At 45.6% G+C, this 23,802-nt stretch overlaps 2 protein-coding genes across 4 annotated transcripts in view; both read right to left on the bottom strand.

Moving 5' to 3' along the window:
* Nucleotides 1-128: 128 nt before the first annotated feature.
* On the bottom strand, nucleotides 129-8,509 carry klc2 (kinesin light chain 2). The gene is made up of 14 exons (XM_076092552.1): nucleotides 8,387-8,509; nucleotides 7,124-7,369; nucleotides 6,709-7,036; nucleotides 6,297-6,513; nucleotides 6,013-6,202; nucleotides 5,744-5,917; nucleotides 5,533-5,632; nucleotides 5,070-5,119; nucleotides 4,829-4,896; nucleotides 4,591-4,699; nucleotides 4,025-4,177; nucleotides 3,693-3,817; nucleotides 3,130-3,187; nucleotides 129-2,888 (listed from the first exon to the last, which is right to left on the bottom strand). The coding sequence occupies exons 2-14, from the start codon at nucleotides 7,349-7,351 to the stop codon at nucleotides 2,805-2,807; spliced, it is 1,884 nt and encodes a 627-aa protein (XP_075948667.1). The 5' UTR covers nucleotides 7,352-7,369; nucleotides 8,387-8,509; the 3' UTR covers nucleotides 129-2,804.
* A 1,377-nt stretch (nucleotides 8,510-9,886) lies between these two features.
* pacs1 (phosphofurin acidic cluster sorting protein 1) overlaps nucleotides 9,887-23,802 on the bottom strand; it is a 39,016-nt gene continuing 25,100 nt past the window's right edge. For 2 of the 3 annotated variants that reach the window (XM_076092549.1, XM_076092548.1), the window contains exons 5-24: nucleotides 23,492-23,636; nucleotides 23,325-23,416; nucleotides 21,963-22,040; nucleotides 20,492-20,551; nucleotides 19,413-19,573; nucleotides 18,724-18,817; nucleotides 17,686-17,769; nucleotides 17,255-17,376; nucleotides 16,897-17,032; nucleotides 16,473-16,577; nucleotides 16,266-16,372; nucleotides 15,394-15,548; nucleotides 15,034-15,144; nucleotides 14,834-14,936; nucleotides 14,710-14,752; nucleotides 14,575-14,617; nucleotides 14,335-14,476; nucleotides 13,976-14,214; nucleotides 13,741-13,860; nucleotides 9,887-13,581 (exon numbers count right to left, since the gene is read on the bottom strand). In XM_076092549.1, coding sequence (XP_075948664.1) covers nucleotides 13,463-13,581; nucleotides 13,741-13,860; nucleotides 13,976-14,214; nucleotides 14,335-14,476; nucleotides 14,575-14,617; nucleotides 14,710-14,752; nucleotides 14,834-14,936; nucleotides 15,034-15,144; nucleotides 15,394-15,548; nucleotides 16,266-16,372; nucleotides 16,473-16,577; nucleotides 16,897-17,032; nucleotides 17,255-17,376; nucleotides 17,686-17,769; nucleotides 18,724-18,817; nucleotides 19,413-19,573; nucleotides 20,492-20,551; nucleotides 21,963-22,040; nucleotides 23,325-23,416; nucleotides 23,492-23,636 — 2,259 coding nt within the window. In that variant the 3' untranslated portion in view covers nucleotides 9,887-13,462. The remainder of the gene's footprint in view (nucleotides 13,582-13,740; nucleotides 13,861-13,975; nucleotides 14,215-14,334; nucleotides 14,477-14,574; nucleotides 14,618-14,709; nucleotides 14,753-14,833; nucleotides 14,937-15,033; nucleotides 15,145-15,393; nucleotides 15,549-16,265; nucleotides 16,373-16,472; nucleotides 16,578-16,896; nucleotides 17,033-17,254; nucleotides 17,377-17,685; nucleotides 17,770-18,723; nucleotides 18,818-19,412; nucleotides 19,574-20,491; nucleotides 20,552-21,962; nucleotides 22,041-23,324; nucleotides 23,417-23,491; nucleotides 23,637-23,802) is intronic. The other variant, XM_076092550.1, reaches the window with a different exon arrangement.

Below are 23,802 nucleotides of genomic sequence, written 5' to 3'. Positions count from 1 at the left end.
CAGCGTACGGTTAACACACCCCACCAGCCTTAGCTGTGAAAACACACACACACGCTCACACACTTTGAAATGGTCAATATCATCTCCAGTTTCTGACAAGCACGGATAAAAATGCACGAGACACAGAATTAGTTTGAAAAGTGGAGTTTGTATTTATTGAACCTTTGATAAAATACACATTAGGTCGGCCCCTTCACAATAAGATCCATCAAATCGCCAGCAATACAGGAGCTGGACTTAAGCCCCACCCCACAACATTTACCAGCCGGGGCTCTGAGTCACTGCACTGATCTCCATAAATATTTGGACATCGGAGAAACAGAAAGATCCGATTCGTCTTTGAAGCTTTGGATCAAAATCAGCAGCAGTTATATCATATTTTTCTCTCAGCCGTTTAAATGAGCAACATTATTGTATTAATGTTAATATATTTGTGGAGTTTGAGATTAATAGAGATGCTTGAGAACTTCCTGATTAATACAGTAGAGGATGCTTATTATTGGTCTTACAGTTCTGTGTGTAGAGGAACTCAGTCAGGAACAAAAGGAGTTTCTGGACTACAAGTTAGTGTCTCACTAACTTCTGTACACAGCTACGTGGTGCGATTAGAGGAATTCCAGTCATTCTTATGTGAACAAGTGACATACAAGGAACACATAGAAATGTTGTATACGGATACTTCTGTACATTATTTGCTGTGAACGACACTTAAAGCACTTCTTTCCAAAAACACCTCTCATTATTTCTTTAGTAACGCACTTCACTCCTCCTCCTCTTCCTCATCAGGATCCCAAACCTGCTCCGCCTCGCACATTCAGCAGCTGATAGAACAGTTAGCACTAGTTTAGACTCGGCAGCGTGACCTCATCCAAAGGGTGATTTCATCAGAAGGTTGACTTCAGGTCTTTTGGGGCGTAATGGCGACGGTGTGCACGCACCGCCGTGGACAAAACGCCTTCACAACAAACCTGCGTCTTCCTCTCTTTGAAATCAAACTCAGCTTGTCAAGAACAAAACGCTTTTTCTTTCTTTTTTTTTCAGCTTTCTTGTATTTCGAAAGTTGTTAAAGCGATTCCTTGACAATCTGATGACAGACGAGGAAGTGATGTCACGACTCGCCGAGCTCGTTTTTTGACTTGGTGTACATTCTGTGGACAGTTCTCTTGGTGCCGGTTCATATTTTGGTGGAGTTTGCAAACAACAACAAAGAAAAGAAAATCCAGTGTAAAAGTCACCAGATCCCAAAATCCACATCTAACATAAACACACATAATCGGTACTTTCAACATAAAAGCTCAGGAAAAAAAAACCGCATCAAAAACAAAGAAAAGTCAGTGAGGACGGACGGTCAACAGTCGGATGTCTGATCACAGCTGATGAAGTCCGTCCTGCTCAGCGTTACACACGTCACGCTGAGGATTGTTTCATACAAAATGTTACACGTTCAGCAGTAAATGAAGGAAAAAAACTAATTCACAAGAGAAAAATCCCGTTGATGAAAGTAAACACGTTGTAGCTGACGCGCTGCGTCGGCCTCGATAAGAGATAGTGACTCATATTCTTTAATGAGTACTGATGATGCTCTGAATATCCTGATTTAATGATTGTAAACAAACGGTATTTAAATCTCTTTCACAGCGTTTTACCTTCATATTCAGACTTATGGCCGTAAGCCTGGAAGTGAGGAAACAGGTAATGATTACTGCGTTTGATTTAACTTCCTGTCGTACCACATACAGTAGGTAGTATTTAGAAGGGTTTGAAAATGATTGAGGTTCATTTGTAAATTTCAAATAAACTTTCTGGCCCTTTTTTCATTTGAAAGATATTCTCCTGATGTTCGTGTCACCGGTGCATTCAAAGTGCTTTAGAACATTTTAGACTGAACCATTGGTCCGAATGACAGCAGAGTTCAGTGATCGAGGTACTAAATGTATCAGCAAGCTCGACCTTTTTACTGACACGATGAGCTACGTGCCCATTTCAATATCTCCTTTCCTTCTGTCCTTCTTTCACTCCCTCTCTTCCTTTCCTTCTTTCACTCCCTCTTCCTTTCCTTCTTGTCCCGTCCTCCCCCCCTTCAGATAAGCAGTATGTTCTACTGAGACCTTCTTAAACCCAATAGTGTAAACAGAAAAGAAGAAAGTGCTCTATATACAAAGAATGAAATATCGAATAATTTAAAACTGTATATACATAAAAAAAGAAGAAGGCAAAAAAGTGAGGTTTAAATGGTTAGTGCTAATGTCTTCTTGAAGATCCCCAGAGATTGCTCGTGTTCTCTTCTATGCCTCTGCTCTGCCCGTTAAAATCAAAGCGGATCGTACCATTTCTACGGGCGCTCGGCATCGGCAAAATACTTCATGCTACGGGTGAAATACACGGAGTGCGAAGCTTCTCTCTGAAGGGAAACCGGAGTACATTTAGCCTACGTACGGTCGAGTGTGCACGTGGCGGAAATCTGAGGAACGGACTCCTCGCGATGAGGCTACGACGCGGTGCTACGAGTCAAAAACCGCGAGGCGTTCAGGTGCAGACGTCCCACGTTCTAGTAAGCAGCATGCTGATTAATGTGTATCTAAATATTCTCTTTTGTGATGGGTTGCAGCGGTTTGTACAGCGGGGGTGTCTGACGGGATGGTGTTTAGCGTGGCGATGCTTTCTTTCAAAAATATGCCGCAGGTGCAAGCGGTCGATCTCGCTTTGAGCTTTTAAGTGTGTTTGTTGGATCAAACCAAGCTGCAAACAGCCTCTCCTTCGCCCGGGCCGCTTTCTGTCGCCTGAGTCCCGCCTCCTGTCTCCGACTAGCCAATCAGGGAGCTGCGTCTGGATAGGTCCACGTTGCTGGCGCTTAGTCCCCTGCAGTCCGAGAGGCCGGAGTTTACGTCCTAAGAACAGATCAATTCATGTTAAAACTACTGTTTTACAGAACTACTGTACAATATGTTGTTTCAGATTACTGGATTATCACAAAACAGATATTCTCATGTAGTTGTTTCATCTTTAAACAGTTTAAAAAATGTACATTTCGGAAATACATTGAAACATGGAAACGTTATTCAGACTGCACAGACCTAGTTAAATCATGTGCTCTGCTGTAGAGGAGTATTAAATACATAATACTAATACCTGTGTGGTCTCCTCAGTGCTCTTGTTGAGGAAGTTGAGGGAGCTTGCTCTCTTCATTCTGAGCAAAACAAAACAATCAAACAATGAGCCATTAAAAACTCATTAAAAGCATAATATATATATATAAAAAAAACACATTAGGACTAATCTTAAACACAAGGCTTATACATATATTTATCAAATAAAATATGACCAACTAACATTTAAATTACGGTCGTAATTAAACCTCATTCAGAAATACCTCATATTACGATTATTATATTTATGTTTCACTGGAACTTTAAGGATGAAAAAGTAAGGAAGCTTGTAAGGGACATCCATAATCGATTTCAAAATAAGAAACATGACTTTTACCAAAACATTTTTATCGTTTAATTAATTCACTTACTCCAAAAAAGTGTATTGACAAGAATGTTAATAATCAATCCTCATTTATCAAGCAAGAATGCCAAATATTAAACTAATAGAAAAATCATTCATTAGCCCTACACCTAAAGCCAGACTAACAACAATCATATCTCCATGAAAGCTTACACACACGCGCACACACACACATCTCTAACCCTGGGTTGCGGGGCTCTTGTGGTCCGCTCCCCTGCAGCTTCTTCACCAGCATCTCGCTGCTCCTCCTCAGGGCGTCACGAATCTTCCCGAAGGAGCCGCTGCGACGCAGAGACCCGTTACCGTCCTGAGGAAACATGGAACACAACAAGTCAGCATTTACTGGAGACATTAAATACTAAAGATGTCCTGTTACGAGGCACGAGAGATTAAAATGACTTTAACTGCCTTGTGTGCACAGCTGTATTTACCTTGCATCATGTACACGATGAACTATGATTAATACTTCCAGTGTATACTTAGTGGTGTAATGAATTGGTGTCCGTTTACTGACCCCGTTCCACTCAGCGGAGTCGTCGCCTTCGCTCTCCCTCCGCTGTCCCCCCGGCCCGTTGTTTCCCTCCCTACTGTGTCGTCTGTCTCCCCCTCCGGCTCCCCCGTCCTTCAGCAGCTCCACCACCTTACTCTGGTTGATGGCATCAATACCCTGAGAGAGGAGAGGGAGGGGGAGAGAGAGACAGAGAGCGAAAAGAAAGAGAGAGCGACAGAAAGAGAGAGAAAGAGAGGACACACAAAGAAAAACAAAGATTGTAGAAGAGTGATTAAAAGGAAAATAACTGCTTTTCCACAATAGCTCACTCAGCATATGCACCACACACACACACACACACACACACACACACACACACACACACACACACACACACACACACACACACACACACACACACACACACACACACACACACACACACACACACACACACACACACACACACACACTAAATCACAGCTGGAACGCCCGCTGAGCTAATCAGGCTTGTAGACTGACCGAGCGGTTGAGCCCAGACGACTAATCTAACGGCAGTAATTCAGTGATTCAGAGTGTTTGTGCAGCACCTGTTTACGGGACTTGGTGGCGACCTCTTCCAGTGTTTCTGCGGCCTCTAGTTTGCCCTGGCGACGGTACAAAGCTCCCAGGCTCTTGAGGGTCGTGTTCACTGTGGGGCTGCAAGAAAAAAAACACACAAAAAAAAAACATGTTTTTATTTACTAATTAAAACGTGTGTAACCAGATGTTAAAATAAGGTATGTCTCATATAACATTGATTCCAGTGAATTCACACATCTGACCCACCTGTCCACTTTGCAGGCCTTGTACCAGCTTCCATACTCCACATACAGGCCAGAGTCCCTGCGCTTACCCTTAAGAGAGACAGAGAGAGGAAAGAGAGGCATCAACCATTACCATATTAAACAGCCCATTAAAAATGCCCTTGTTGTCATTTGTACAGCCTGCTGCTCTCCATCAAACCATTTCCATAATAAGCTGCGCCGCCAACAACAGCAATGAACAGAGCTCAACCTGAATGACTGACCTTGCTCTCCTCTCTCTCCTCTGCGTGCATCCAGATTGGCTTGTTGTCATCTGCAACAAAAGAAATCATATAAATGCTTCAGATGAACAATAGTGAGAGTGGACGACTGCCCTGAGACTTGCTAACGAGCATCCCTGGAGCAACCTGAAGCTTCTCTGCCCACAAATAAACCGGGGCGAAGGCACATTCCTGCCGAGGCCCTCCGAGCATGTGAGCACATCAGGGTTTGATAGGCTTAGCAGCAGCGGGAGGGAAACATCAACATTGAGCCGCTCCGCACGCTCAGACAGCACTAAATAATCCTCTGAACTGCTGAGAGGACGGAGGGAGGACGGGAGGGATCGGGGGCGTGGCCGAATAAAAAAAACACGGCAGTTGTCGGAGGAATTAAAAATGTCTCTCATAGTTTTTATGACTTAAATCTTTTTCTTTTAGTCCGTAACAAAGTCCTTTCTTGACTCACTGTTGACAGATCCAAACTCCTTCTCGTGCGCCCTGGTCAGGATCTCTTTGTACAGAGACTCCGCATCTTTGAACTTCCCCTGCTTCAGGTAGCACGTGGCCTGAGGAGAAGCAACACGTAATCACAGGATGAGAGGAGCTGACAGAAGAGCAGGAAACAAGTGAAGACCATATTTGTTAATTATGTCTTAATGACGTCCATCACCCCCCACCAGGTTGTTTTTGGTCTTGGCCACGTTGGGGTCATCGGCTCCCAGCTTGGACTCGTAGATCTCCAGCGCCCGTCTGTAGTAGTACTCCACCTCGTCGTACTTGCCCTGGTTCTGACACAGCAGGGCCAAGTTGTTCAGCTGCTTGGCTACATCCGGGTGGTACTTCCCCAACACCTGGAGACAGATGTACAATCATGTATCCTTCATTTGGATAGGAGACTTGGTTGTAATGAATGAAGGCTTGGTGGTGGTGTTTTTTTTTTTTTTACCTTCTCTCTGATCTCCAGCGCTCTCTTGCAGAGAGGCTCCGCCTCCTTGTACTTGCCCCTCTTGCCGTACAGGACAGCCAGGTTGTTGAGGGTCGCGGCCACAGCCGGGTGATCCTTCCCCAGGGTCTTCTCTCTGATGGCCAGCGCGTCATTCAGGAGGTGAGCCGCTTCTTTGTACTTGTTCTGATCCCTGGAGGACAAAAACGCAAACGCAGCATTTCGTTAAAAATCCGTAAAAATAGATTTTAAATGTTCATCTAGAAACCCTCGTCTCCGTTCCCCACCTGTACACCAGGGCCAGGATGTTGAGCATGGTGGCCACGTCCGGGTGGTCGTGTCCGGACGTCTTCTCCAGGTCCTCCAGGGCCTGTTTGCACAGCGGCACCGCCACCTCGTAGCGGCCCTGGGAGGCGTACTGGATCACCAGGTTGTGGAGCGTCCTGAGGCGGGCTGGGATCTCGTAGCCCCCCTGCTGGGCGGCCACCTCTCCGCTGGGCTGGGCTGTGGGACAGAGGAGGAGGATATTAATTATTGAAGGCAAGTAAGAGCACTTACTGTCTAATGGGGAGGAGAGCTGAACATGCTGTATAAAGCATCACTTAAGTGACTTTTTTATATCTGCAATTTGACTTCACTTTGTTGACACAGATCCACCTACCAGGCCTGTTTGTGGTCTAACTGCTGCTGACGTCATACCTGGTCCCTGGTCATCATCGTTGGGGAACAAGTCATCCAGACTGTCCTTTGAAGTGTCTCCTCCTCCGCCGCCCCCGGAGCTCTGGTTCTTCTCCTCCGAGGGCGAGACGTCGTCGTCGAACTTCTTGATCTGGTTCATGAACTCCAGGTGCTTCTTCTCCTCCTCCAGCTGGGCGACGCTCTGCTCGCTGCGCTGCAGCTTGTGCTGCGTTCCCGCCAGCTCGTCCCGCAGCCACTGGTTCTCCTGGCAGAGCCGGCGCACCTGAGCGCGCAGCTTCTGCTTCTCCGACTCCACGGCGCTCAGGTGGCTCGACAGGGCGATGATCACCTGGGGGAGGCGAAAAGGGGAAATGGATCTTGAAATGAAATTGTTAAGATATGTTCGTCTCCTTAAAAGCATCCCATACACTCTCACCTGTGCCTCTCCCAGGCCCAGCTCGATGGCCTCCATGCTCTTGCGAAGCAGCCCTGATTTCTCCTGTGCGGCGGGCGGCTGGGTGCAGTCCAGCAGCGAGTTGAGGAGCTGGGCGTGTTCCCCGCGCAGCGTCTCCAGACCCTGCACCACGGCCTTCGTGTTGAGGACGATCTCATCCTGACTCAGGCGCTCCAGGGCTTCTTCACGTGGGTACACCATAGCGGACATTGCCTGGTTTCATACACACTGCGGGGAAAAAGAAAAGAAGTGATAACCTGTGTGTGTGTGTGTATAGTACATGTAAAACACATTCAGATTACTACAAGAGGATTCCTCCGAGCTTGAACCTGACGCAGCAGCAGCCAGTAAAGCCAATTCAAATGAGACGCTGTTGGACTAAGTCTGAACACACTGACTCAGTACCTTAATACTGAGCATCTAATTAGTGCTAAAAACGAATGATTATTTTCTTTATTAATTAATCTTCACTGTTAATATCTTCAGCCAGAGCTCACAGATAAATACAACATTCATTCCTGGTGTCACCTTTAGGAAAAGACAACATTCGAGCTGTATATGATGCTTGGTTCCATATCAGTACGTCAACATAGATCTCACAGTAGTAGACAGAGCCCGGCTCAGTAAATAGTCACTTCCTGCCTCAACACTGAGCAGCTGTAAAGGAAACCATTGCAGCAGCAGGACAGAGGAGCCGATTGTGCAACATCGTGACTTTCTCTCTTCTCCTGCTTTGATGGTGGAGGCGCACCTGTTTTCTCTCTCTCTCTCCTGCTCCCTCCCTCCTCTCTCTTGCTCTCTCTCCCTCCTTCCTCTCTCTTGCTCTCTCTCCCTCCCTCCTCTCTCTTGCTCTCTCTCTCCCTCACCCTCTATCTATCTCCCTCCCTCTCTCTCTCCCCCATCCTCCCCCCTCCTCCTCCTCCCATCCACCTCACACACAGACTGCAATGCACCATTATTATTTAAACTTCCCTTTAAATGCAGCTAATGCAGAGAAGGGAAGCCGAAAAACGTTCAAAATAAAAGCATCCAGAAATTCATATTATCACTTATCCAGGCATATTTAATGGGACTATTTTAGGCCACAAATAAATAAATGAGCCGGTGGATGGTCGAGGCCTGCAGTGTTTGGGTTGGCAGCGTATCAATCAAGGTGACCCACAATAGAGAACACTGATCTTATCTATTTTAACTATGCATCTGCGTCTTCATGCTTATTTAAATATTATTTATCCGTATATTTACCTTCATCGAAGACAAGTGCGATGCTTTTCTGTCCCTCGAACAAAGCGGCAGGACAATGTTGTGATGCTCCAGAAGACAGACCAGCGTTAAGTCCGCGAGCCTTCATGCAAAACAAAACAGCTTCCGGATGTAGTTTTCAAAATAAAGGATAGCTTCCGGTTAGAGTAGTCCGCAAAGTAGGACGATATAGGCTGCAAAACACGACAAAGCATGTTATCGGAGACGTATGAAATTACACTATCAAACGAAAGCACGTTTGAAAAAGCCGTCGTTTCGCAAAGCAAAGGATGCTAACGCCAGTTAGTTAAGTAGCGGTACGCTAACGGCTAACCATTAGCCGAAATCAACGTTAGCTCTGACTTTACTTTGAAGGCAGCTACTAACGTCAGTTGCTGTGAACGACCTTTGGGTTACCGTTACCTGTCCTGTTCGTTTCACTCCTCACGTGCACACCGAAATAGCTCCCACATCATTCAGTTTAGTTTAATACGATTACAAACAGTTAGCTAACAGCAGACTTGGTGTGCTCCCATAACGGTACTTACGGTAACTACCGTCTGCCTCACCGTCTGCCTTACCCAGACTGTCACTTGACAATAGAGGCCAGCAGAAATACGCTTAAATGTGGCGTTACTGACCGGTCATCCTCTCAGAAATATTTATTCGGTTATAAAAAAGTGATGTTATCGTATATGTGATTCAAATTTTTTGAAATGGGAGACGAAAAATGGCTGTTCTCCCAGAATCCAACAACCAAAGGTGAAGCGAAATATCAAGATGAATCGGGTTGGCCATTTTCCAAGCGGGGCGGGAAATTATCTTGCGCATGCGTATAGCCTAAAGTGCTGCTCCCGGCTAGCCTTTGCTTGACTTGTATCTTCTATCAGCCCTATCTCCAGTTTTAAAGGTGATTTTTAAAAAGGATGTCAGCTGGTTGATTTGTAATTGAAAATAATGTTATCACTAATGGTCAACAAGTACATTAAAACGAACTAAATAACTAAACTGGTGTTTTTTACATAACAGGAAGTAGGTTGAAGTGTAGCTTCTTGCTGTGCTCACACTCTTTGAGTGCATAAGTGACCTGCTAAACAAGCACCATGTGCACTATTTATTTACACATTTTACATCATACAATGGTGACCTATCATACTGGTTGATTCTCAATTAAAAAGCACTTTTATTCATGTAATCTCTCTAAGTATCACTAGTATCACTATTTGGTGCAATTGCGATAAAATCAATGTATTGTTGGTGCTGCATAATAAACTATGTAGGATTATATGTTGTCTGTGATGTTTTATTGCAGGTTTACAGGCTTGTATTCTCCTTGCAACCCATTTGTTCCATGACTTTTTTTTGGTCATCTTTATATGGAAAACACTCATCGTTAAATTAGTGTTTTAAACTGCAATCTTACCACCATTCATAGTAAGTATAAAGAAGCTATATAAGCTACAAAACATGTTTATTTATAAAAAAAAAATACAAGAGACTGAGTTACAAATCAGGAATATTTTTATTTAAAAAAAACAAATGAAACAATGAACACTTTTCATCCCACATCTGTTTGATTGGCAAACGTAATCATGAAACAGCAGTACTATACAAAACACGTCAAATTAAGAAAACCAGAACTAGAATACAATATAACAAGTACTATCTGATATGTACAAGCATTATAGTTTGTTATAGTTATCGTTATAGGCAAAAGGCAAACAAGCTGAAGAAACAATGGCGTGTGCAAAATAATCTCCACACAGTCCACAAGCTGAGGACGCTCTGCGCGGAGCAGAGGTCTATCACAGCGATCACAGGCAACATGTACAAGCTGTTAGTGAAGGGGGACAACATCGCTTCACGTGACTTTAGAAAGCTAAGCTCGTGGAAGCCTGGTGAAGAAGACTCATCATCAGAGGTATATCTGAGGAAGGTGGAGAGAAAAGACACTGCTGATCGCTGACAGGAGATTATTGATGGACCAAACAGCTCCTGATCTCTAAACGAGGACAGAGGAACCATCGCTACACCGTCACAAGCACGGGAACGGAGGTACAGGTGAAAACACACCGGAAACGAGTTCAACACACAACCAGAGACTTTAGGAAAACGTGTAAACTGGAAGAGAGACGGGAAAGACGGCTGATAAAAGGTGAAGTGGTGACGGTGAAGTTCCTCCAACACATTGAAATGATGACTTCAGAACAAGGATCACTTTGTTGTTGATGAGTTTTGTAGTATCAGCAACCCCTCAACCCACAAATCTATCTGAATAAAATCTACACATCTGATAGTTTTGGCAGTGATATTGTTTGTAATGCCTCTTTCACATCATAGCAATAATTAAACGTTACTACAAGGCAAAGAGCTTTTTTTTTTTATTCACTAGAGGTTGTCTAACGGCAGATACATCCATTTTTTCAAATTTAAAAACACGGTACCTTTTATAATAAAGCCTTCTTTAAAAAAGCTTTCCGAGTTGTCACTAATGACTTCATTGAAAGGTTAAAACACATCAGCAGGAAGCGATCACAACTTCCACTTGGGGGCAGCAGAAACAAACAGACATATATTATCATTTTATTATCGGTAAACTATTTGGAAAACTATCATTCATTAGGATTTGTGTTTCAGATCAATATTCACTCATTTTAGCTCAGTTAGAGTTTCCACCAACTCCTGAGAGAAGTGCAGCTTTAAGAACCATATTGTTTTTATATTGATATACTAACCAAAGGAATAATTGGCATTAGTGTCAAATTATGAACCCTTTCTAAGTATTTTGAAGTGGCACCAAGATTATTGTACTTTTTTAGTAAAGTTTCTTGGAACGTCTCCTTCCTAAAGTCTGCTTTAGGCCAAATAACACAAAATGATTAAATATCGTAGCGACGCGTCTACCTGTGCCTCAAAATGTAAACTAAATTCAATACATTCAGACATTTGGAAGAACTTCTAATCGACATCAAACCGAGCGCTTGTTCAGCGGCGACGGACGAGCTGTGGACCAAACCCTTCAGTGTGAAACCTCCAGTGTAACAGGGGAACAGTGAGCCGAGTTGTAACACAACTGTCGTTTAGACACAGAAAAAAGAAAAAGAAAAGCCCAATAAAGACAGCAGTTAAATCAAGACATTGGCATTAACACTATTTCAAAAATAAAAGCTTGTTTTCTAATACTTTACTGGAGGTGGAGATGTGTTACGATGTAGGCGACACAAGGCAGCTTCAGAACAGCTGTTATGAACCACTGCTGCAGATCATTTCATTGGATTTGCATTAAAAGTTGAATTTCAAGCTACTTGCTTCAATAAAACTTTTATTTTGTTAATTTTGTTTGTTGTCAAAGTGTTTTAGCGGTGGAAAGAAAATCTGCATTCGCCTTGTGCCAGACTACAAACTAAACGGGACGACCACTGCAGCTTGTGCAGCCGTAATCTGATAATCAATGATATTGATAACGACCACGTCATCAACACACAGTGTCAACACATCTCTCTCACACACACACACACACACACACACCATTTGCATGCCCTCTGTCGCATGGTAGAAAAAGTATTCCTCCTATTTAGTGATTTTTTTTGTTTTCAAAGTTTCTGAGACCACATTACATTGATTTCACCACACACACACACACACACGCGCGCAGACGCACACACACACACACACACACACACAGTTGTTACCAGTTACTGTACACTCACTAGTCACCTCACGACACCCTAGAGAAAGCATGGAGCGGACTTGTGCCAAAATGACTGACGTCAACCCAAACACTTAATTTTCTTAATGAAAATGCTTAAAAAAAACAATTCTTTTTTTGACCAGGTCGGCTGTTTTCAATGCAGAGAAAGATGCCGGTCTGTAGCCAATAAAGAACGGGTTATTAGGGGGGGAACTGGCTCACAACATTGTGCTTTATTGCAGGTGTTTGAATCCCATCTTTGCGGTGCAGATACAGCAAAGTCTATCCACCATATTCCCATCAACGCTGCCAAGTTTTGGATTAAATATGCATATCGTGGTTTAAGCTTGCGGTTGCATATTTGCTTGGGTTATTCATATTATTACCAGCTGGACTCTCTGCAAACACCCAGATGTGTCTTCGTAAGGCATAGCAAATAAGAAGATACAGAACACTGCACGTCACAGTCGGCCCCGGCACTGCAATCCTGGAACTTTTCACAGAAATGAACACTATGCGTCACACAACAGCGTTAACGGGAAGGCGTTACTATTCTTCACAAGAGCACAATTTAAAAAAATGACACTTCCCTTTAATATATTTTCTTTCTTTTTTTTTTGAAAAGAATCGTTTGGCATTAGACATCCAAATGACTGGTTTTGGTACAGAGAAAATATTTTAAATCATATGGAAGCCCTTGAAATAAAAACTAAAACAACGGGCCTGTGTTGTTGATGTGTGAAGCAGAAAATCATCACATGCTTTTATTTGACTGCGTATTGTGACTTTTCTCTGTTTCCACCGGCTCATGCAAACATGAAGCCCTGTGTGCGTTACTTTTTTGTATTTTGAGTTACCGTTGTCTGGCACATGAGTGGTGTATCTGTAAGTCCGGAGCGTACGCGCGGGGGGGGGATCAGGTCTCGAGGTGGGCGGGACCTCGGAGGGGTCGAGGGTCAGACTTTAAGGGCTTGAAAATCGGTGAGTCGTTGCATGCTATTGCATTCCTTAGAACGGAAACGTAAATGGCAGTTAGCTAATAAACTTGTGCTGTGGGCCCCTTGTAAACACACACACACACACACACACACACACACGCACACACACACTGTACATTCACGTGTGCATGCACACTCGTCACACACACATAAACACACACTAAAAGGGGCATTAAAGTGACTAGTAACAACACCACCCTCCTCCTCCTCCTCCTATCCAAAGAGAAACAAGACGACTGTAGCTTGAATGAAACTAAAGAAAGGAAGAAAGTCCAGCCCCCCCCGACGTCTTCCCTCACATCTGCAGGTGCTGCGAGGCGGAGGTCTTAACGGGATCGGGGAGAGTCGATGGTCCAGTCGGGGGTCAGAGGAGTCGGCTGGCGCTCACCCCTAGGAGGGCGGCTTGCTGTAGCCGTAGAGTCCGACAGGCAGGTACTTGACGTGAGTGGGCCACTGGGCGGCCAGCTGGAAGAACTTCACCTCGTTCCACTCCACGCCGTCTATGGACACTGGAAGGAAACGGAAGCAACACACTTAAAAACATCAGCTGAATAACAGACTAATGAAATAAAAGTAATACAAGAAGAGAAAAACCACTACAGTGCCACGCAAAAAAACAAAGCTTTAAGGACATGGAGGTACGGGACCGTCCTGATCCTCCAGGTCACCTTTCAGGATGGTCTGTTGCTGCTTGGCAGAGCAGATGAGTCGGCTGATGCCCTCAATGACCTGGCTCTTGGAGTCTACATCCTTGTCCTTTGGCTTCTTCCCCAGGAAGATGGTGGGAACTGAAGAGAGGCAGGGAGAGGGATTGTTATGCGTGTGTTCATATGATTACGTGCTTGGACCTAGACCATTCCTCTAACATCTCCCATCTGATGATTTCCACTCTTTCAATCTCACCCTTCTTGTTCTTCTCCTTGGTGACCACGGTCATGGCCATGGTGCTGACCTGGGCCTGTGGCTCGCTGCTGCCCTCTCCTGGTAGCCGGCTGACCTGCAGCGAGCGGAAGGCGCTCTTCAGCGTGTTCTTGCCGCCCGTGTCGCGCCGCTCGCCCTCCCGCCGCTTCTCAGCCAGAGAGGCCAGCCAGTAGTCGACCTGCAGGCCGATGGCGTCCACGCCGTGAGACATGCTGGGACTCCTGTGGACAGAAACCACAGTCTCCATTTCTTCTTCCGTCTTGAGTAGGCAGGCTGGCTCTCTGTTCAGTAGCATCAACATCTTAGACAGGAAGAGAAAGAAGGGAGGAAGCGAGTCTTACCCTTGTACCGTCAGGACGCTGCCCATGGAGGGGGAGGGGGGAGGCGTGGCTGCCTCTTTAATCATCCCCGTGGGGGAGCCGTGGGAGGGGGGAGACGTGGAGGGGACAGCCAAGCTCACCGCCACGCTTTCTTCGTTGTCTCCTTAAAAAAAAAAGCACAAAACGAAAATGAACATTGTAGCATCGGCAGCAGCAATAATGAGTTTGTGGCGTCCGTCCAAACTGTTTGCAAACACTCACCTGTTGGAGAAGGACCCGACTCGATAAGACCAACCTTCACCACCTGGAAAACAAGCAGAATATGAAAATGATCATCAATAATCTATCATTTTAGACTTTTATTGGTAACCTACTGCAACAAGAGTGAAATCGTACCCCTATGAACGGAATGAACTTCTGGTAGGAGTCTTCATCTCGCCTGAGCGGGACAGAAAGATCAGAGATCAGAGTAAACACACACACAGAGTAACTTGTGTGTTTAAGTGGCGTCTGTACTCACGTCCTGTGTTTGCAGGTGAGCATGGCCTCGGCGATGGGCAGCTGGTGGGTGACCGTGGCTCCGCTGATGTACTGGGAGATTCTTGCCGCGACATCCAACTGATCTGGAGGTGACGGGGGAGGGAAAACAAATGAGTGTGTTTGTGTCAGCTGTTGAGGCTGCATGTGTTTATCTGAAGCGACGAGGGGGGGGGGGGGTACCTGTCTGCGGTGGTTCGGAGCGGCTGAACACGTCTCTCCACGCCCCGTCCAGGAAGGAGGAGCTGTAGCGGTTATCGAGGGCGCCGAGGTGCTTGGCCACCGGGTGGGAGCCTGATGAAGAGGACAGAGGGAGGGGAAGGAAAGAGGAAGGAGTTGAGCAACAACGAAAAAGAGACATCGTCAGCTCTTTATGAGGTGTAACTGTAGCGCCACAGTGCACCTTTGAAGATACCAGTGACTGTGTGTAATGGATGTCTGGAAAATAAAAAGAACAGTAGGTTTGTCACTCTCCAGACGGTTTCCCCCGCAAAGTGATAAAAACCTCGCTGCAGCATGACTCTGCAGGAGAGACCCTCTTACCCAGAGGCACAACCAGGAAGCGCATGTGGTTGAGCCAGTCGGACGTTTTGTTGGCGAGCTGAGTGACAAAGAACTGCAGGATGGCTCCGAGGTAACTCTGGCTGCCCACCGCCGCCACCTTCACCGCTCTGGGCATGGACGAGTTACAGTTACAGCTGCAGACAGAGAGAGAGGGGGGGGTTATCAGTGCTGTGTTGGAGGTAGATCCACCACACTGTCACATCCATCAAATACATATATATACACAAATATGAAGTCATGGAATCCCTCAGGGGGATGTATGTGTAACTACTGACACCTAGACGTCAAAACAGAGGTACTTATACTGCATTGCTTCATGTAAAAATCCTTACATTTGAGATGCTGGTAATTGTGAGCGTTTAGCATTTTTTCTTGATAAGAGTTCCAGGTTTTATGACCGATCATGAAAAACACACTTTTCTGTATACAACCCAAAACAAATGGAGCCTCTGACATGAATGTATTTGTATCCCCTATTTCCCTTCAGATGCTTCGGTGAAGTCCACTGCAAGTAAACTAACTATCGTGAGAGCGAGAGAGGGTGACGGGATGGAGAGAGACAAAACAGGGATAGGAGGAGAAAAAAGGGAAGATATAAGGGAGATATAAAAAGCATTGTTTTGGCATAAAGTGAAGTGATAGATAAGGGCAATGACGAGGAGGGAGAGATGTGGGGGACGCAGGAGAAGAAGAGAAGAGGGTCGAACAGAGGACAGAGAAATAAGGCTTTAGAGAAGAAAAGACAAATGAGTCATCCTGCAAACCAAAGGAGGCTATAACTTAGATAGTGTGTGTGTGTGTGTGTGTGTGTGTGTGTGTGTGTGTGTGTGTGAGAATTACAAAAGACTCACAACTTCTGGATGCGGGTGAGCACAGCCGACAGCACCGCCTGGATTTCAGCCGACGAACACGTGCAGACCACCGGGTGTCTCTGCACCTGCAGCTGCTCTGCGACGTACTGCAACACGAAAGGTGAAGCGTGCACGATGAAAAAAGAAAAGCGCCCACCAGATGTCGTTGGAGAAATGCTTCACACACACTCACACACACACACTCACCTGCCCCTGCCAGTCGCTGACGTTGACCAAGATGAGGCTCTCAGGCAGCGCAGAGTCCGACAACAAAATCTGGTTAAGCTGGTCGTACACGACCTTCCTCAGAAGCTACACACACACACACACGCTCAGTACATAACCCCCCCTACAGCAACACATTTACTCTTCAGATGACTCATCAGCACATACATAATTCATCTGAGCTCCAGGCGAGTCATAGATCGTCAGGATGCATTTGTGTTCTTTACTTTGGGAAAAGACCAGAAGGGAGCGAGTAGAGGAGGCCACAGAACAAAGGCAGCTGTTTTTCTTTATTTATTCATTTAAAGTGTGAATCCCTTCACTGCGACATGAGGATTTATGTCTGTGTGCGAGGCTGAAATGGAGCCGCAGCTTGTGATATGATCCTAAAAGGACGCTCACTCACCGGCGTGCTGTGGCCCAGCTCCGGGGATCTCTCCGAGTCTGAGCTGTTGGTGCGCTCGCTCAAAGGTTTGGACAGCTGTCGCTCCTTCATGGGGGTGCTGATGCGCTTCTGTCTGGGTGTGTGGCCTCCGTCCAACCTGGGGGGGGGGGGGGGGGGGGGGGGGAAGACAAAGGAACATCACGTATCTCCTAAATATCCAGTGCTGGATGCAGAGAGGAGGCGACACAATAATTACATCTTCTGAGACGCTCACTGTGCTGGATTCATTTGATACCTCTACTAAAACACGACGATATTAAGTTTGAACAAAATAGTCGATGTGTTTTGTTTTTTATTGTGATTTGGGGTGTTTCGTTACCTCGGCGAAGGCATGGCCTGGATTTCACTTTTGCTGCTCTTCATGGGTGTACGGGGTTTCTCTGCCACGGACACCGTGATGCAGGGGCCCACCTCAGCAAACAGCTCCTGATCTGTTAGCTCCTACACACACACACACACACACACACACACACACACACACACACACACACACACACACACACACACACACACACACACAGACTGTCAGTGTCATAAAAAAGGAGATACAGGCAATCCTAAAGCCATCTTCTCCGACACTTCCTCCCTTTTTTTTTTTGTTTCTCCCGTTTCCTCTGTTCTCCCCGAGTCTCTCAATCTGTCTCACTTACAGCACAGATGGTAGCTAATCCCCCCTCGTGGTGATATCAACAAAGATCCCGGCACACCATTAATTCCATCTCCCTCACACACACACTATAAGAGCCGTACCAGTGTGTCGGTCTCAGACAGGGCCTCCTCCAGGTTGCGGCTGCGGGACAGTTTCATCTTCTCCAGAGGAGGCTGCTCCCCCTGCTGGTGAGACGAGGAAGCGGCAGTCAGTCTACGAGGCTTAATGACACTCCGGAGTCAGTAAATAAAACTGGAACAACATAGTTCATTATGCAGCAACAGGAAGAAATAAACATCCCAACATAACAATCCAACGCAGCAGCTGCGATGCCCGAAAGATATTCATTTTTCTCCGCTTCTTTATGCAGAGTTTCATTAGCGCGCAGAGCATTAACAGAAATAAAAAGCAGACTTTTAAGGAAGTGTCACAACAGCAAAAGGCTTACTTCAGTGCTTCCATGAAAGGAGGAACTGCAGCTGTTTGAATGCAGCCGAAAACATCCAGTGAAATCCATTCAAACACACTTTTTATTGAGCAGATGGCAGCCGTCAAAGAGCTGCTGGGTTTCTGCTCCATTCAGGAAATGTTTCTGACATTTTTGTATATTTGCACAGTTGCCTCCCTGCTGGGCCGTTTTCACTGGCTTCAGAGTCTGGATGTTTACCTCGTCGATGCGGAGTGGCACGCTGTTCTCGGAGCTTATGCCGCTTCAATTCGTGGTGTATTGTTACACGATTATTCTGTGACTGTGTGCTATTTAGTGCCGCGTGTAAACAGTGAGTGTGAAATGAATCACTGGGAGAGGACTTAGTGAATAAAGCTCACTGTGTGCTTGTTATGACAACATTCATGATAAGTGTAAATGAACTCTGAACTGTAAAAGGTTTAACGTAAATGCAATTTTGTTTTTCTGTCGGGTTCTTTCCCGTTTAGCGGCTGAACCGGCTCCAGAGTTACCTGAAGACAAAGTGTTGCCTGAAGTCAGACGCTCACATTTACTCTCGTCAGCTCCGATGACGAGAGTAAAACCAAACAAACAGACAAACAAACAAACAAACTCCGATGACGGAGGAAAACCAAACAAACAGTCACAGGAGTGACGTTCCTGCTGATGCCGCTGCTCCTCGGCTACTCACCGGGCTGAAAGTGTCTCGACCCAAACTGCCTTTGCTGTTCAGGCTGCCGATCTCCGTCTGGGAGCTGGACTGAGACATTCCTTCAAAGAACGGCCTGAAACACAAGAAAACTGACTGTGTCTTGTGTTTGGGGGCTTTTTTTTATAGATGACATTTTGACTCGTATCACATTTATTTATATTGCTCCTTTTGCTTTGCAGGCTTCATAGCACTACATTGTGCTGACACCATCAAATAGTGCTATTTTGAGCACTTTATTATATTTTGAGCCCAGAAATTGAGGCCGAGTTCAAAAAGAAAGGACTAAAAATAAGTTTGAAGAGTCATTTAAAAAATGATTTGTCTGCTACTCTTCGGTTCTGTTATTGACATCCTAAGAATAAGCCTTTCTGGGGGTCATAACAAAGAGTTTTTATAGTTTTGACTCATTCAGAGGCTCAGACGTAAAGTAATAAAAACCACCTGCTGTGACACAGCTGTGATTACTGGGAATTAAATGTGTTTTTATACAACATATTTTAGGTTTTGGTTCACATTTGCATGGATTCAAAGTTAACTGACCCCATTCTGGTTCATGTAAGCCTCAAATAAACTTCAATACATGACTGATGTTAGCAGTTCTCACCAACAGAGGGCGCTCTGAAATGTCAATGGAGAGTATTCTGTAGGTGTGTGACTAGTGACGCTACCTCAGCTTAGGTTTGGGTGTGCTGAGGATGCTGTCGGTCTCCTCCATCTCCGGCCCGCTGTCGCTGGGGTTGTACATCTCCAGACTGTCGTAGAGCTCGTCCAGGTCCTCCTCCACCTCCTGGATCTGCTCCCTGGACACGTGCTCCAGGCCAAAACCGACCTGGACGAGAACGCACGGGGGGACACGAGTGACTAAGGGACACGTCAAACCGTGACACCAAACATCCGGACGCATAAACTCTGAAGACCAATCACAGAGAGCTATTACAGATCCAGTACCGATGCTCTTTTTATCCATTATACTGCGTTTCATTTAAAACCTGTTTATGTCAGAGGGATTATTCGCAAAGGCACAAGCTCATCTACATGAAAGAAAAAGCAATTCATCAACGTATCTACGTTACATTTTTATATACGTGTTCATGCAAAAATATCACATTTGGGAAAGTGAGGATTAGTCTGTTTGTGTAAACCTATACAACAGCATGATAGAAATCAAACAGATGTTTAAGAAGCTACGGGCAGAACAAAGGAAAGACGTACCGGACAAATTAAACAAGACATTATTTTAGAGAATAAATGACAGTAAGAAACTGACAAATAAGGACAAAAAACACGTATATATCCACAAAAATAAAGGTTAAAAGAGACAAACAGAAGAAAAGCAGCCATGCTAACACAAAACAATGTTAGGAGAAGAGAAACACACACACACACACACACACACACAGACAGAGAGACTCAGATGCAGAAGTGTGAGCAGCGCCATGAAGCACAGTAAACACATTTCAGTGTTTAGTGTTTCAGCTGAACCTCAGGTGTTCTGCCACATCTCTCCCACACAAAGCCAAAACTGAAATACATGTCGACTTCACCTCTGAAGCACACACACACACACACACACACACACACACACACACACACACACACACACACACACACACACACACACACACACACACACACACACACACACACACACACACACACACACACACACACACACACACACACACACACACACACACGTGAAGCGTGGACGTGTGATATCAGGAGGGCAAAAGGCTGAAGCGCGTACCTCATCGGTGACTTTAAACCTTTTCAGCAAGGCCACAAACTTCTGCTTGATGTTGGGTTGCTGTGTAGAGAGAGAGAGAGAGAGAGAGAGAGAGGAGAACATGAGGAGGCGGTATGCTCGTGTGTGTGTGTGTGTGTGTGTGTGTGTGTGTGGGAGGGAGAGAGATTTAATGGATACACCACCACAACATGTTTCTGCATGTCGCCCTCAGCAGAAGTGTTATCGATGCAGATGTTTCTGTGAATTGCATCCTGGGTTATTTAACTGGAATAGGCGCGAGCGTGCGTGTTTATCGAGGCTGTCAAGTCGACGCCTCCCATCGCAGATGTTTGCCTGAATGGGTACAAAGGGCTGTTTATGTATTTAACAAAGAGATGTGCAGTTTATTAAAAGAGACTGCTCGGGGTTTTCTTTGAGGGAGCTTACTTACATTTTAACCTGAAAATATTGTAATAGGGGTCATTTTATTACCTCTTTAATGTGGAGATATTATCAGTTTTCATTTTGATTGTTAAAAATGGGTTTATCTTTATATTTATTTAAAGGGTGTGTAATCAGAAGCTCATTTCTCTCCAGTTCTTCTTTTTACAAACTTTCAGCCGGAGGAAGCTCAACAATATTTGGATGCGTGGGGACACACAAGTTCAAATCTGGGTGTTTTTGGAGAAAAGCTTTGAGCAAAGCTTTCACCATCAACGTAAGTGGAAGTCTGAGAGGCGTTAGAGAGCTGCTGTGTGTTGGAGGTCGCGTCCTAATTCGCTGCTAGAAAAGTGGAGAGCGTCGACTTCATACTCGACACTGGGGATGTAGATGTGTGTGTCTGCAAACTGCAGTACGGGGCAGAGGGGCTGTTGTAATGTCTTTTGAGTGTGTGCTTATGTTCAACATGTGTGTGTTATTCAACTCAAGCAGTGCAGAAATTATGGTTATTTTGTGTGTGTGTGTGTGTGTGTGTTGTCCACAGGCGGTGGTGTTGGGGAGCAGCAGTGACAATCTCACAGAGACCTCCATTAATAACCTGCTGAGATAAACCCCTGCTGCTGCTGTTTCTGTGCACACACACACACACACACACAGACACACGCACACACACACAGAAGGTTAATGTTATTGAGGGAGCTTGTTGCAATGTTTTTCTCCCGGAAAATTGGCCTGAATTACACGTACCGAGAATGAGAGGGAGAAAATGGATTTTTAGAAAAACCAATGAAAGGAGAAGAAGGGAGGGAGGGAGGAAAGAAGGGAGGGAGGGGGAGATGGAGGAGCAGATAAGGAGGAGAGGTTGAATGAGGTGAGGCAGGAGGCAGTTGAGGGCGAGGGTTGCGGAGTCCAGTCACATCAAATTTACTTTGAAAGGGCTTTTTTTCCATGAAGCGGGCTCGCCGCAAATTGCTTTGCAGGCAAAACAAGTCGACCAGATAGAAAAACAGACAGATAGAGGGAGGGAGGGAGGGGTGAGTGAGTGTCTTACCCTGGTGATGGCGGCATTGGAAGGGAGCTTGCGCCTTGGTTTCTTCTTCCTCACCTCGTCTTCTTCGTCATATAGATACTGAGAGAGAGAGAGAGAGGGAGGCAGAAAAGGAGAAGAGAGGCAGAGGGAGGAAGGAGGAGAGCAACAGAGAGAGAGAGAGAGAGAGAGAGAGAGAGAGGGAGGTTAACTCCGGGTTATTACAACTCTGGTTTTAAAGCATAAGGCTGTCGACAAATCCCATTAAAAGGCCAAAAGCAACAATGAACTGATCTAACTAACAAGTACAGTGTATGAGCCTCCATTGTTGCACTCTGTGTTCTTTGTAATCCAGTTCACTGTCCGGGTGCTCCTGATAAGCCTGAGTGCAAATGTAGCATATTAATCCACAGCTTAAAATAGTCCCAAACAAATGCTCCATTTCCTCTTGTTAGACTCACGTTTGAGAGACTCTTCAGTGCCCAGCTGTTTCAAAAGATTATTGAGCCTTTTCAAAACTAGTAGAAAGCAGGCAAACAGGCAGGTAGGGAAGATAAGGACCGAGGTATTCTTAGTGTTGACGATAAGAAAAACAGCGGCCTTATTTTTCTATTTGATGACATTGTACTGCTGAGGTCTGGGATCTTACAGCAAAGTCAAACAGGGCAAGAAACATGGGTGAGTGTGTTTAAAACCCATCTGTGACCGATCAGCTTCTTTTTTAGCGGTTTTGCCATCGTGGTCTGAAATCTCAGCAGTCGACTTGGTGAAAAAAAGATCCCAATTATAAAGCAGCTGTGACCAATTTGGGCTTTTTCCCCTTTATTCTGTCTCGTCTCACTGCTCCGGTCCTGCAGTAGCGTCCCTCACTCCTGCACCATCAACTCCTCCCCCCCCCCTCTCATTTCAGCATTTTCAATGCGGCCTCCAAAGCCGTGTTGCTCCCTTCTTATCTCTCCCTGCTGTCTGTTTGCTCCTTTTCAAGCTCTCCTGCAAATCTCCTCGCCCCTCTCTCCTCCTCTCTCCCATAAGCCGAGAGAGAGAGAGAGAGAGAGAGGGGGAGAGAGAGAAGGTGACACAACAACAGTTGTTTGTGAACTCGTCCCCGGCTCATTCAACCTCTGCAACAGGAACAAATAAAGATGGCAGTGGGGCGGCCTAAGACGTTTCACTTTGAACGAGAAGATCACAGATTCTGACCTCATCACATCTAAAGCCGTCTTTATTACATGACGGGGTATTAAGATGTAACTTATCTTAGGGAATTAGCTTAATATTTAAACCCAAAACTCCCGCGGAGGGCAGATCCTATCTACATTAGGCCGTACCTCTCAGGACATATCGAGGACAACAGTGACGGCATTGTTTACACTTCTCCAAACACACCTGTCCGTGAATGGGGTCGTCGCTGCCTTCCTGTTCCGACGAGTAGCTCTCTTCTTCCTCTTCGGAGTAGTTGTCGATGTCCGGAGAGCGATCTGGAGAGACGGAGGACATTTGAGGACAGGGCGCAGAGAGAGAGAGAGACGGATGTGTTGAGACAACGTGCTCACCAGACATCTTTGCTTTGGGCCCCTCGTGGTCGATGGGCTGGCTGGACAGGGAGTAGACTCGGATCTCGGCGACGGGCACCGAGGCGTCCTTCAGCTGGCTGTGGAGCCCCAGGACCTGGGCCCCCTCGCTGGGGTGCTGCATCACCTGGACGTCAGGAAGACAGACAGACGTCGGAGTGAGCTGCACTAAATCTGAGCTTTTTATTATTATTTATCAAGACATCCTTCATCTTTTACAAAAAGCACACAAGATGACCGCATGTTCTTCCCATGATGCTTTGGGGGACGCACAAAGTGAAATTGTTTTTGGC

This window comes from Anarhichas minor, unplaced genomic scaffold, assembly GCF_050575085.1.
Source record: "Anarhichas minor isolate MPS153535 unplaced genomic scaffold, ASM5057508v1 ptg000016l, whole genome shotgun sequence".
Lineage (NCBI taxonomy): Eukaryota > Metazoa > Chordata > Actinopteri > Perciformes > Anarhichadidae > Anarhichas > Anarhichas minor.
Note: the sequence above shows the minus strand (reverse complement) of the source record. Positions and strands in the feature narration are given on the sequence as shown.